At 37.2% G+C, this 15,572-nt stretch overlaps 1 protein-coding gene across 1 annotated transcript in view; it reads right to left on the minus strand.

Annotated features, from left to right (window-relative positions):
- Nucleotides 1-15,033, minus strand: part of slc22a23 (solute carrier family 22 member 23) — a 78,224-nt gene extending 63,191 nt beyond the window's left edge. The window contains exon 1 of the mRNA XM_073849482.1: nucleotides 14,411-15,033. Within this exon, the coding sequence (XP_073705583.1) occupies nucleotides 14,411-14,809 (399 nt within the window). The 5' untranslated portion in view covers nucleotides 14,810-15,033. The remainder of the gene's footprint in view (nucleotides 1-14,410) is intronic.
- Nucleotides 15,034-15,572: the final 539 nt, after the last annotated feature.

The following is a 15,572-nucleotide window of genomic DNA, read 5'->3' on the forward strand; positions in this document are numbered from 1 at the left end:
TATGATGTTTCTTGTTTTATTGTTCATAATGAATAGATTGAAAAATACTAAGGAAGCTGATGCCAAACTTGAAAAAAAAAAAAATGAAGGAGGGAGAGGGTAGTAAAAGACCCGAGTTATGCATTTAAGACTAAATGTAACAGGCTTTAAAAAAAAAAAAAACTAGATGATTAAAGTTTGATGACAAACTTTGATGTTAGCTTGACAAAGCCATGTCTGAAAGTTTAAAATAATAAAAAGCTTTAAGTTTGAAGATTTTACTCTGAGAAGGTCAAGAGAAAGACAATAAAATGTTACTAACATGTTTTAGCACATTGCTTAAGATGAGTCATTGTGTTGCTAGCATGATTTTGAACATTGCTAACATATTTTGGCAAGTTGTTAGCATGTTTAACATGTTCCTTGCATGATTTAACACATTACTAGCATTTTAGCATGGTTTAACACATTGCTAGCATCTTTTACCATGTTAGAATGATTTAACATGTTAACCACTATGCTAGCATGTCTTAACACTATGACAGCATGAGTTAGCATGTTGCTAACATGTTTCTAACATGTTTTAACACCTTACTAGCACGACTTACCTGCTGAAAAAAAAACAATGAAAGCCAATCACAGAAATTCTAATGGTCTCCATTACAAACCATCAACTTTTAACCATTAAAACCATTTAAAAATGGTTTCCTTTAGTGTGTTTTGGGACATGTTCCATTCGGATTTAGTGGTTTAACAAGCCACCAATAGAAGGTGAATAATTACCAGTAGAGACCAACAGTGTCCATTTCAGTTTCTATTAAAACCAATACAATTCCCATTTTAACCAGTAAAGCCATTATAAATTATGTAATGGTTTCTATTGTTTTTTCAGTAGGGTTAGCATGCTGCTAGCATGTTTCTAACATTTACATGTTGCTTTTAATGTGTTTTTGTGACCCCAAGTACACACTTCTGTATTATTGACAATGGTAATTTTACTACAATTATCATGGTTAAACTATGGTTAATATAACAAATCGGATTTAACTGCAACAAATATCAGAAAATAGTTTAATTATAATGTAATTCTTGCATTTAAGAGCAGTGAAAATGATCAAAAAAAGAATAAAAAGTAGTTAAATAAAATCTTATTTCATTATTTAAAATGCTTTTTAAAGGGACACTGTCCTCTGGTGTGACATTTTCTGTTTTTTGTGTCAATTAATGACACATCCTAATGCTATTCTGAGCTAACCTGTCATTAGCGGTTAGCAAGAGACATTTGCATAATTTTCCATGATTATGTAGTTTAACATACAGTTTTTTAATTAAGAAATATAATTCCAGGGTGTCACACCAAAGGACAACAAAATGTAACAAGTTTGTAGTGACATTCACACCACAGGACAATTTTGACATTTGGCTCAAAAAAAAAAAATTGAACAACACTGCAGATTTTATAACAACAGGTCCATGTAGGACAAATAAATGTTTAACGATTTACTGCATTTTATATAACGACATCCGACAATATTGATTTTATTCATTTTGTGGGACAGTGAAAATGCCATGTCACAGCAACAACCCATGTAAACTTTTGACAACTGTAAATATGTGTATAGATATAGACATAGATATAGATATATATATATAGTCAAGCCCGAAATTATTCATACCCCTGGCAAATTCTGACTTAGTTACTTTTATTCAACAAGCAAGTTTTTTTTTTATTAGAAATGACACAGACGTCTCCCAGAAGATTATAAGATGATGTACAAGAGGCATTATTGTGTAAAAAAATATTTCTCATCTTTTATTTACATTTAAACAAAAAGTGACATGTCCAAAATTAATACCTTTCTCAATAATCAATAGAAAAGCCTTTATTGGCTATTACAGCAATCAAACGCTTCCTATAATTGCTAACCAGCTTTTTGCATGTCTCCACTGGTATTTTTGCCCATTCATCTTTAGCGATGAGCTCCAACTCTTTCAGGTTGGAGAGTCTCCTTGCCATCACCCTGATCTTTGGCTCTCTCCACAGATTCTCAATTGGATTTAAGTCAGGACTCTGGATGGGCCACTGCAAAACGTTAAAAAAATGCTAACCATTTCTTCACCACTTTTGCTGTGTGTTTTGGGTTGTTGACGCGCTGAAATGTCCACTGGTGCCCAAGGCCAAGTTTCTCTGCAGACTACCTGATGTTGTTGTTGAGAATTTTGATGTATTGCTCCTTTTTCATTTTTGTTTCATCTGACCATAAAACAGAAGACCAGAAGTCTTCTTCTTTGTCCAGATGAGCATGTGCCTTATCTGGAGAAGTGGTGTCCTCCTTGGTCTGCGTCCGTGGAACCCAGCGGTGTGCAGTGTCCGTTGGACTGTCTGCCTTGAGATGTTGCCACCAGCAGAGCCCAGATTCATCAGGATGGCCTTGGTGGTGATCCTTGGATTCTTACCTCTCTCACTATCCTCCTGGCCAGCACAGGTGTCACTTTTGGCCTCCAACCATGTCCTCTGAGATTTTTCACAGTGCGGAACATCTTGTATTTTTTTAATGATACTTTGCACTGTAGCCACTGGAACTTCAAAACATTTAGATATGGTCTTATAGCCCTTTCCTGAGCAGCCACAATGCGCAGCCGCACATCCTTTGTCTTAGCCATGACTGTCCACAAACCAACAGCAGAGAGCTTCTGTTTTTCACCTGTTGAGCTGTTCTCAATGAATCAGGGTAATTAGGATGCTTTAGAACAGCGTGGACTATTTGGAATGGTATAGAACTTTGGATGTTCCCATAGACTGTGACAGTTTGCAAAGGGTATGAATAATTTTGGACATGCCACTTTTTGTTCAAATGTAAATAAAAGCTGAGAAATATATTTTTTTTGTACATTGTCTTACTATCTTTTGGGAGAAGCCTGTGTCATATATATATATATATATATATATATATATATATATATATATTAGACTTATGATCAATTCCTAGTCTCACAACCTGCGAGTATAAGAGAGTTACGGGAAAATGTTTTAAATAGCATGGCTCTGATGCCACCCAGAATAGCTTTGCAACCACTTAGCAACACCCTGACAATCAATGCATTTCTAAGCATGTTCTTTAACAGATGATGTTATGTAATAAGACGACAATGCATTACACATCTTCTCTTGAGTATTTAAAGCTTTATATAACCGCACAATTCACCTAATAAATAGAATACTTGCATGGAATACACAGATGCTCATGTTTCGACATCACCACTGGGAGATTACCTAACTTGTCTTGTGAACATGGTTTTCTTACATTGCTGATTTATTAGTTCGCATGTAAACTAGTAAAATAGAATTTTAATAAACAGATTTGTGGAAGCTGTAAACATGCTCACTGTACACAACTGCAAACAGTAGTAATGTTCTGACAACCACACTGTTTGCAAAGCTACTTATAATTTCTTCAAAAAACATAAAAAGACAACAATAAAATCAAGTTTTACTTGCTGTATTATTTAAAGACAAAGATAAGGGGATCATTGAGGCACGTGGACAGTGCACTGCATGTGGGATTGGGAATGTGTGCCCTTGTTATGCATAACTCTGTCTTCAAGAGAGCGGGAGAAAGAAAGAGCAATGAGGAAAAGAGAGAAAGGAAGAGAGAGAGAGAGAGAGAGAGACTGTGTGAAGGGTGAATTGTATTTGCTGGTGAAACAAGAAAGAAAGCAAAAAAGGCCCATTGTCTTTTGCTTGTAACGACGTGTTACTACACCACAGTACATCGCATAGTACAATAGTGCAATGAGAAACCATACAGTGCATTTAGTGAGATGAATTACTGTAAACGTGCAAATAAATATTCATGGCCAACATTAGCTAAATTGCATTAAATCAAAGAAATCATTACCAGCTTAAGCAATTATTATAATAGTTGTAAGCATATCTGTATGAGAATATCCTGAGGGAACATTGCTTTAATTTACTCATAAATTGAAAAATCCTATTAGAAAATCTCAAAGGAACCATTGGTGAATTAGTCTTACAGGTTCTGATGTCACACCTGTACAACTCTAAACTGTCAGTCAGTAAGTAAAATCTCAAAATAATTTGGGTGTAGGCAAATTCTGACTTAAAAGTTACTTTTATTCAACCAGCAAGTTTTTTTTTTTTTTGACCAGAAATGACACAGGCTTCTCCCAAAAGATAATAAGACAATGTACAAGAGGTATCACTGTGAAAAAAAAAAAATTCTCAGCTTTTATTTACATTTGAACAAAAAGTGGCATGTCCAAAATTATTCATACCCTTTGCAAACTGTCACAGTCTATGGGAAAATCTAAAGTTCTATACCATTCCAAATAGTCCAAGCTGTTCTAAAGCATCCTAATTACCCTGATTCATTGGGAACGGCTGTTTTAATCAACTCAACAGGTGAAAAACAGAAGCTCTCTGCTGTTGGTTTGTGGACAGTCATGGCTAAGACAAAGGAGCTCACTGAGGACCTGCGGCTGCGCATTGGGGCTGTTCACAAGTCAGGAAAGGCCTATAAAACCATATCTAAATGTTTTGAAGTTCCAGTAGCTACAGTGCAAAGTATTATTAAAAAATACAAGACGTTCCGCACTGTGAACAATCTCAGAGGACGTGGTCGGAAGCCAGAAGTGACACCTGTGCTGGCCAGGAGGATAGTGAGAGAGGTAAAAAAAGAATCCAAGGATCACCACCAAGGCCATCCTGATGAATCTGGGCTCTGCTGGTGGCAACATCTCAAGGCAGACAGTCCAACGGACACCCAACACCGCTGGGCTCCACGGACGCAGACCAAGGAGGACACCACTTCTCCAGATGAAGCACACAAAAGCCCACTTGGCCTTGGGCACCAGTGGACATTTCAGCACGACAACGACCCAAAACACACAGCAAAATTGGTGAAGAAATGGTTAGCAGACAAAAACATTAAGGTTTTGCAGTGGCCCAGCCAGAGTCCTGACTTAAATCCAATTGAGAATCTGTGGAGGAGCTAAAGATCAGGGTGATGGCAAGGAGACCCTCCAACCTGAAAGACTTGGAGCTCATCGCTAAAGATGAATGGGCAAAAATACCAGTGGAGACATGCAACAAGCTGGTCAGCAATTATAGGAAGTGTATGATTGCTGTAACAGCCAATGAAGGCTTTTCTATTGATTATTGAGAAGGGTGTGAATCATTTTGGACATGCCACTTTTTGTTCAAAAAAAAAAAAAAAAAAAAGATGAGTAATAATTTTTTCCAAAATGATGCCTCTTGTACATCGTCTTATGTTCTTCTGGGAGACGTCTGTGTCATTTCTAATCAAAAAAAAAAAAACTTGCTGGTTGGATAAAAGTAACTTTAAGTCAGAATTTGCCAGGGGTATGAATAATTTCGAGCTTGACTGTATGTATTCTGTCAAACACTTCTTTAAGGTCATTTGAGTCCAGTTCATAAGTCTGAATGAAAATCTGACGCTGAATAAGCGTCTCGTGTTTCCGTCTAAAAGATCAAGTCACGCCAGCTGATAAAGAAACAGTGAGTTGACCTGAACAACTTCAGGCCGGACAGCTGAGTAAATACGACGTGTGTGGGTGGATGTGTGTGCAAATGCGTCTGCAGAATACTAAAGCTCACATTTCCACGTCCATCACTAGCTCAAACAAATAAAAACCCCACTCTATCTGTCTCATATTACAGTCATTGACAGCTGCATTATTAAATGCTCAGTTTGCAATTAATGTGTTTTAAAATACATCAGAAAATCTATGATAATGAACAATACGCAAAGATATCAGTTGATACGGTACATATGAAGTTCCGTAGAACCAGCAGCATTCTGAAGGATGCAACTCACCCCTATCATCTTTTGTCTTTGAAAACACTGAACTGAAAACTATAAAACACTGCCCCACTATTACCATTCCCTCATTACTTTCACAATCACCATACAGCATGGTGACTTAAAAAGGAGAAGTTTACACATGCACATGGGAATGTGTAATGTATAATTATAAGTAGCTGCACAACAAATTTCATTGTCGTTTCAAATGTGCAATGACCACAATCATTCTATTCACTATATTCTATTCTAACAGATTTCAGCTATATCATTTTGGATGGGTAATGTTAACTGATTTCCTACTAAGACAGTAATGTTTGTGAGATTACCAGTATGCTGGTGCAGTATGACATTATCAGCAATTCAATAGTTCATTATAGATCAGTGATTATGCCACAACACATCCACCTAATAGCACTGTAGCTTTGCAGGGATAAGCACTTAATATTTTACTTTTTAAACGAGTATTTTCTATATTTCAGCAAGTTCAGGAGTTAGGTTTTAGGCTTAACATACTAAAGACTATATGAACTACGAATAGGGAAGTATGATACATCATATCGAGCAATAAATGTGACTTTTTAAGTACTATTGGTAAGTAAAATCATATCTATCCATCCATTCATTCAGCTAGTGAAGAAAAAAAACAGTTTACAAAACCTTTGTTAAAAAAATAGCTTTTTAAACAATAATTAAAAATAAGTAATGACGTTTCAATACAAAGTCTGAATATAGAAATATAATTCTGGAATACAGAGTTTGTGAAGCCTGATTATACAATTGTATACGTACATCTAAATTATACATGTATATATCCAGTATCTCACAAAAGTAAGTGCACCCTTCACATTTTTGCAACCATTTTAGTATATCTTCTCAAGGGACAATACTATAGAAATGAAACTTGGATATATTTTATAGTAGTCAATGTGCAGCTTGTATAGCAGATATACTGTCCTCTAAAACAATTAACTCAACATGTAGCCATTATTGTCAAAATAGCTGGCAACAAAAGTGAGTACACCCTGAGTAATAACAGCAGTATGTTGTTTAACCATGCAATGCCACATGTCCTATTCATCATGTTTGTTTTTGTCTGCTTGACAGGACCATACAATGGTGTGTATCAGAGCAGGTAAAATTAGTTGCTTTACATACAATTCTCTCATATTGACCACTGGATGTTCAACATGGCATCTCATGGCAAAGAACTTTCTGAAGATTTAAGAATTAGATTTTTTGCTCTCCACAAAGATGGCCAAGGCTATTAGAGGTTCAGTAACACCCTGAAACCGAGTTACACTACAGTTTTCAGGGTCATACAGAGGTTGAGTTGAGCACTCGTTCTGTGCAGGTTCGTTCGTTCAGGTGCAGAACCTGGCTTCAAAAAAAAAAAAAAAAAAACAGATGCATGAGTGCTGCCAGCATTGCTTTAAAGGTTGCAGAAGGTCAGCTTGTCAGTACGCCGCACACTGCAACAAGTTGGTTTTCATAGGCGTCGTCCCAGAAGGAAGCCTCATCTGAAGCAAACAGTTTGCTGAAGACAACCTGTCCAAGAGCATGAATTTCTGGAACCATGTCCTGTGGTCTGATGAGACTATAAGATAAACTTGTTTGGCTCGGATGGTGTCCACCATGTGTGGTGATGCCCTGGTGAGGAGTACCAAGAAAATTGTGTGTTGCCTACAGTCTAGCATGGTGGTGGTAGCATCATGGTCTGGGGCTGCATGAGTGCTGCTGGTACTGGGGAGCTGGAGTTCCCAATAAACCAAACTGAACTACAAGTGGGAACATACCCTAAATCTGTGCATGCTAGAAAAAACATCTTGAAGACCAGAGACCAGTTGCATAAACTTAGCCTCTATGTTAAGACTGTCTGAAGAACTAGTGTGACCAACCAACAGTTAGCGAAAGAGGTAATCAGTCTTATGTTGTGTATTCATCTAATTTTCCCATCTTATCCAACTTCAAAATCATCCTACATCACTGCAGAAATACAGACCTGGTCTTTACTAAATTAACGTGAAAAGAAAGAAGATCAAACACCCTTTTACAAAAGAGAAAAAAAAAGGTAAAACTGCGACATAGGGTGATTTTGAAGTTGAAAAAGGAATTGAGATGGGAGTTTTTGACATACTCTAACTGCTATGAACCTGAATAGGCCATTCTTCTTCGGCTGGGATCGTTTAGAGCCCTTTGAATCTGCATTTAAACGGCATTTTGGAAGTTCAAATTCGCGGGCACCATAGAAGTCCACTATATGGAGAGAAATCCTCAAATGTTTTCCTCATAAAAACATAAGTTCTTTATGACTGAAGAAAGAAAGACATGAACATCTTGGATGACAAGGGGGTGAGTACATTAACTGTAATTTTTTGTTCTAGAAGTGAACTTCTTTAATCTCAAAAAGTCCTACAGCTGGTTGCATCATGTTTTTGAGTTCTCAACTTTTGATCTTTTACAGTATTTACACACAAACACACACCTAGTCAAGATGCAGTGACTAGAACAATGCGTTGACACACAGTGCTTACTGTCACATAAGTAAAATTAAAAAGAAACATGCTAGAAGTAATTTCATCTGCTGCTAATTTAGCAAGAAAATTGATTTTGGCAATACTGACAGCATCTGTGCTCTTATTGTCCAACTTTTAAGGTGAGAGCCTGCAGGTGAATAGGGTAAAAAAAAACTTAACTAATAGTTGCCACCTTACATGCCCAGTTGATTGATTAAATTGATAATTGCAAACATTTTTTTGTATTACAAGTTTTGTAAAATGTTTTAAATATGCAAATGAGGCACCGATAAATGAAATATGCACTAATTCGCATACATTTCTAGTACAAAAATGTAACATTTGGATAAAGTCAGTTTCAAATTTCTTGTTTAATTTTTTTGACAGATTCGAGTCAAATGTTTTACAGAGGGGTTTTGGGTATCTCATTTTGTCACTCCATAATTCAGAAAAAAAACTTATAACAGACAGAAATGTAGTTTTTACTATTTCGGGGGGAATAAAATGTATAAAATCAAGCAAATTATATATGGACAAATCCCTCTGTAAAAACCTTCAGAATAAAGACAGCAGTAAAAATGTAAAGTTTGATGCGTGTCAGTGCTACTAAAGTGGAGATTTATGCATCAGTGTAGGAGGAAAAAAATCATTTTGAGCCAATAAAAATATTTTCGACATACCCTTGTCATTTCAACATACTCTACAATACGTAAAAATATGTACTGTAATTAAAATACATTGACGAAAATAGATAAAGTGCTATAAAAGAAACACGTCACAGTGTCTTTTGGGTGTTTTCTTTTCACTAGTCTGAAAAAACACCCAAAAGACCAAGATCTCAAACTTGATAGGTGCATGAAAAAAGTGTTTTTGCCTTGCAATGTCGTCCCTTATATTCCACATAACATCCATTACACAATGATTAACATGCATTTGTGAGTTATGGATGACTTGAATGTTACACTCAGTTCATTATTAATTTCAGTAAGTTACAAAAAGCTTCAGGTACAGTAGGTCAGCTGCAGTACCTATAGTATTTGTATCCTACACTGATAAAGACATTGTAAATGGTTCATAACAAGATGAATCAGCTTCATCAAAATGCCTAGAGTGCCATTCATCAAGATGATTGGTTCATGAGCCCAACTATTTCCTATTTACAGTCTTGCTATTGAATCAGAACCTTTCAGGCCTGATCCTGACCTTGTCATCAGAATACAACATTAGAGCCAAATGTGAACGACTCTGCAGCTCTACATCTCCCAGTGATGATGATAACCCTATTCATTTTACCACATCTTATTAAAATGAAAGCCTGTGGGGCCTCCAATGCAATTAGAATAGTCCTCAAAATCTGAAAGGGCTCTCCCGACGGAAAATGACTTTCAGAGGCTGTCTGAGGAGATCATACAGTAGAAGAAGAACAAGGATTATTTTTCAGGGGCTTCTCCTACATCCTCAACTGATTCTACAGAAGCCTACAGAGTCAACCATTCAAACAACCACTTTTTTATTCTGGGCTGTTCCTTTGTAGAGTTGCTTGCTTGTTTGAATGATAACAAAGCGTTATAATTGCTATCAGCTTCTTTTCACCTAGTGTGACATTTGAAACTGTGACCAAACAAGTCAAAACTGGAGTTGAGCAATCTGTCCCAGAAGTCCTGCCTCTTGTTAGGGACGTGCCAGGATTGACTGTGAGGTCGGCCGAGAGTTTAATGTTCTGCATTTAATTATATACAAATGCACACCGAGGTTGCTGAGTTTGCTGATCGCTTGCTGTGCTTTAGTGTATTGAAAGTCAGCATGGTAAAACTCTTCTAGAGTTATTTTATTATTGACCCAATGATACATCTTGCACTCTGCTCTTGGGGTGAATTTGGTAGGATATCCTGAATTCATAAGCACTTGAGGTTCAGGCAGCCCTTTTGATCTTTGTATGATGGTACTATGGTACTTTAGGCGCTTATAACTAAAGCAAACCAGTTTACCATAGCGAATGATGCCAAATTTCTACCAATTTGAATCTAATTGCACTAACCCCACACAAGATTTGACCTTTCTGTTTAAGCTGTACAAATCATTACAACATGTGCAAGCATTAGAACAGAAAATACGAATACAGGGCACCAAAAGCAATTGTACATCAGCAGTTTGGGATACAGAAAAGAGGATACACCTTTAAAAATAAAGGTGCTTCACAATGGCGTAGATTAGAATAACCTTTTTTGCTTAAAATGGTTCGATAAAGAATCTGAAGAACCTTTCTGTTTCACAAAAGGTTCTTTGTGGCAAAAGAAGGTTCTTCAGATTATAAAAAGTTAGGAAGGATATGGTTCTTTTAAGAACCTTTGACTGAATGGTTCTTTGTGGAATCAAAAATGGTTTTTCTATGGCACCGCTGTAAAGAACCTTTTGAAGCACCTTTATTTTTTAAAAGTGTAGGATCATTACGATTTTGGGTATGATATGGGTTATTTGCAAGACCTTACCACAAATGTGACCCTGGACCACAAAACCAGTCTTAAGTAGCATGAGTATATTTGTCACAATAAATAAAAAATACATTGTGAGGGTCAAAATTATCGATTTAATGCCAAAAATCATTAGGATATTACGTAAAGATCATGTTCAATGAAGATATTTTGTATCGTAAATATATCGGAAGTTAATTTTTGATTAGTAATATGCCTTACTAAGAACTTTATTTGGACAACTGTAAAAGGCGATTTTCTCAATATTTAGATTCTCAGCCAAATATTGTTCATTTATTCAGCTTTCAAATGAGGTATAAATCTCAATGTCAAAAAATTGACCCTTATGACTGGTTTTGTGGTCCTGGGTCACAAATGTGTATGATCAGCGTATGACAACTCAAACAAAAATAAACAAAAGCACACCTCAAAGCCAAGCTAACCTAACCTAACTGTACAAATATTGATCATTCTGCCATTTGCAAGTGTCACGCCATATGAGAGGAGCTCAAAACGGCTCAAGGAAATAACCGACGCGATCATTTATGCAAAATCATGCTGCCAGCATCACAGACTCAGCCAGTTAAGTCAACTTCCAAAAACTGATAGAAATTCTTGACAAAAAGCCATCACACATTAATCTTTCACCAGTTGCTATCCATGAAATGCACGAGAAATGCAAAGCATGGGTTGAATTAGAGCTAAAGCAGGCAAAACACTACGAAAATCACACATTTGTGGTCAATGCGAACAACGGATCCGATGAGTTGCAGCATTAATTAAATAAAATAAGTAGATGCCAAAAAACAGCTCCACTTCCTAAAGATCACATTGGAGAAAACATGTCTCAAGGTTTGAAATAATTACTTTGTGAGGAGCAGCGAGTGTCTTTTACAGCAGACGATGGCTCAAATACAGTAAAGACTCACTTTGAGCAAAATGAACAAGATTTATATTAGCTACAATGAAAACTCTAATGAGAAACAAAAGTAGTGACTATTATGTATTACTTGCAGTTATAAATGCAACGAGAGCCATAAAGATAAATGTTTAGCAGGATGAACCTCAGTTGGAAGAAAAAGATGTTAGCTGAAGACATTTCAGAAGGAATTTCAGCTTCTTAAGTCTGAGAAGGTTAAGATGGACTGGTTTTTGTCTCTGGTTCTCTTAGTTGACCGTAAAACACGAGACATGTTCATGAATCTATAAGGTATTGGTTCACTTCATAAGTTGACAGATGACCTTTCCAGCAAAGACTATGTCAGTGTTCCCTACCTGAAATTAATTCTTTATCCACTGAACATAAAGAAACTGGCTGTGAAGTTGGCACTGAACTGAATTTGTAACTAGATGATGTTACCAAAGAACTTAATGTATTTGATGCGTAGATTATTTTATTCTAATTTTTTTTATTATTATTTAAACAAAATATTACGCAACTTTATTATCTCAGGTTTATTGGCGTATTTTACACCACCCATCAAAAGTTTGGGGTCAGTAAAAATTTTTATTTTAAGACTTTTATTTACCAAGGATGCAATAAACTGATCAACAGTGAAACAATTTTTAATGTTACCAAAATAAATGTTCTCGCAATATCAACACAGGTTTGAAACCAAATTAAAACAACATTAAACTGGTACGAAATGAATGAACTTTGAGGCCTTTTGTAGAACTCCTTCACAGTTTCCACCAAAATGTTAAGCAGCACAACTGTTTTCAACATTGATAATCAGAAATGTTTTATTACCATCAAATCAGCATATTTGATCAGTAATGGTGCTAAAAATTCTACATTTTAACACATAGTCAAATAGAAAACAGATATTTTAAACTAATAATATTTTACAATATTATCATTTTACTGTATTTTTGTAATCAAATAAAGGCAGCCTTGGTGAGCATAAGAAACTTTTGAATGGCTGCAAACTTGTGTTAGCGTTTAGTGCTGTGCCCCTACCTGAATGAGTTTGACTTAAAGGATTAAACAGTCATTATTTACTCAAGACTTCAGACTTGAACATAAAAGGCAATGACGTCTGCATAACCTACAATGGTTCTCAACCCTGTTCCTGGAGCCACTCAACAGTGATCATTTTGTAGTTTTGAGTTTATAACAAGTGATCTAATAAAATGTGACTCTGGACCACAAAACCCAAAAAATAGTATAGCAATAGCCAACAATACTTAGAATGGGTCAAAATTATATATGCTTAATTTATGCCAAAAATCATTAAGATATTAAGTAAAGATCATGTATCATATATAAAAACTTATTTTTTTATTAGTAATATGCATTGCTAAGAATTTCATTTGCACAGCTTTAAAGGTGATTTTCTTAGCATTTTGATTTTTGAGCACCCTCACATTGCAGATTTTCAAATAGCTGTATCTCAGACAAATACTGTTCTAACAAACCATACATCAATGAAAAGCTTATTGATTCAGATGATATATAAATCTCAATTAAAACCAAAAGACCCTTATGACTGGTTTTGTGGTCCAGGGACACATCAGCCCCAAATAATGTCCCATGTCCAGTGATTTCCTTATGTAGCAAGCAGATGTTTAAAAAAACAGGATAAGTGTACAAAACACAAACCCTAAAAACGACAGGATGTACATTACATTTACTCAATATAAGAGTTGATATAAAAGAAACCAGCTTATTTTTCTTTTTACGCAGCAAGCATAAATTGCACCAGCAAATGGATGAACCATAGTTTCAATAAGTAAATAAATAAGATTGCTCACTTTGCTGAAAAGGCATGCCAACACAGTTATAGGATTTCCTTTCAGAGAGAACAGCAAAGCCATGGGTAAATTGATGCTTTCGTAACGTTTGCTGATTCACTCTCATTGCAGGCTATGTGCACCGTTTATGGATGTGTGGGTCTTTTTATTTTTACAAATGTTTTACAAGAAAACATTTTATGCAAACATGTAATAAAGTAGCACTTAACCTGCCTCACAGCTTGCACAAAATATGAGCATCTAAAAAATATGTTTGCAGATTTGAGTCTCACAGCACATTTGACGAAGCCTACCCACCGGCTTCTTGACCGTAACTGTTATTAATAGCGAATCTGCCTTCAGTTACCAGATTAGCAGGGAAGGACATAATGTGACACTAATATGATAAACTCAAAAGGCCTGCGGTGGCTCTCTGCTATCTCTGTAGGCTGCTCAGAATTACAGAGTAGTCCTCAGAGTTTGTTGACCCATATTCACTATTGCACAATGCACACACAGACTAATAGAGGCCAAAGGGCAGGACGCAGATGGTTAAAAGGATGCTGTTGTTTTTTTAAAGAGCAGTTATGTCATCTGGTCAGCATGAGGGAACCCAGTGACATGACACCCCGTGATGGCTGGCACCTTGTCAGCTGTTGATGCAGATGACTCATATTCGTCTCAGTCAGCAATGCCATTCTTTCCCCTATGCGTATGGAGAGTTGTTCCCTTTAGGCCCGTAGATGCTTTGTAAACAAGCTCACCTTTCCACATGCATTCATGTGGGTGCTCTCATGAAAAAAATTGCGTTAATAGCATGCATGCTTGTCTAGCATAAACTCAGTGTAAGATGCATAGGGAGACCTACCTTGGTGACTACATTTTTCTCTAGTCCAATTTGCAGCTCACATCCTGACGGCATGCACATGCATTGTTTAGACGCATTAGTGGCGTTGCTTCCATTATTGACGGCGCTAAACGCCGGGGTCGACACATTGGGCGAATGCTCGCTGTTATTCGGCTGCATTTGAGCGCACTGCTGAGGCTCAGCCAGGAGAAAATTGTCCGAAAATTGGCTGAAGCCAATGAAAATGGCCGGGATCCATGTTAAAACGATCAGCTGTTTCTGAAATCTGCCAAATCCGCCCACGTTAGGCAAAACGCGGCCGTCGATCTGCGAAAGTAAATCGGGCGATTTATTAGTTTCGGGGGTGACGAAGCCGTTCTCCGGTGGATGAGGCTCCGTGTCCAGCTGAGATACGGCCATCACCGTCTCGCACAGACTGCAGCCCGGTTCGGGAATGCGTCAGAACCACACAACCCCCGTTTACACTGGATACACAAGCAAAAAAGAGAGCTTTACGTCCAGTGCTCAGGGAGTGGTTTGCGTGTCTTCACCCGTTTAAAAGGCGTCACAAACTGTTCGCGATTAATCAATAGACAAAAGTCGCCGGCTTGGCCCCGACCGCTACACTATCCAAACACGCTTCTGCTCGGAAAACACCAACGACGTTCAATGAGAGCAATTCGTTTCAGCGGCAAGTTGCTGATCCGTGCCCATTTCCACCATTCGCAGCCACAGGTAACACACCTGTCCCGGTACACGCAGCCCCACAGACCCGCCGCGCGTGACATTACACTCAGACGTGCGTCATAATCCACTCAAGAGCTGAGGAATCTCTCCGTCTGACACAAATAACCTAGTTATTTCAATTCGCATTCACTCAATGGGCTCTCCAGTGATGATTTGGACCGAACAAGCAGTCCTGAGGGCGGAACTTCGACCGAACGTCCCCCTTCAACACACTCATTGGATGGCATTGATTCTAGTCACAGTGCGCTCAGCTTCAGAACCCCACCAGGTTCTGTTTATGACTCGATTAGCGATTTGTTTTAGACTAAATAAGCATATTTTAAAGATTTACGTTTCATAATCGGTTAATCAAATAATTGTGAGGATAATAGACCTGTTTTCATTTTGACAGCAACTGCTGCCATCTACCGGCCCAAACTGGCATATCCCTCTATGG

The sequence above is a fragment of the Garra rufa genome, chromosome 10, assembly GCF_049309525.1.
Source record: "Garra rufa chromosome 10, GarRuf1.0, whole genome shotgun sequence".
Classification (NCBI taxonomy): domain Eukaryota; kingdom Metazoa; phylum Chordata; class Actinopteri; order Cypriniformes; family Cyprinidae; genus Garra; species Garra rufa.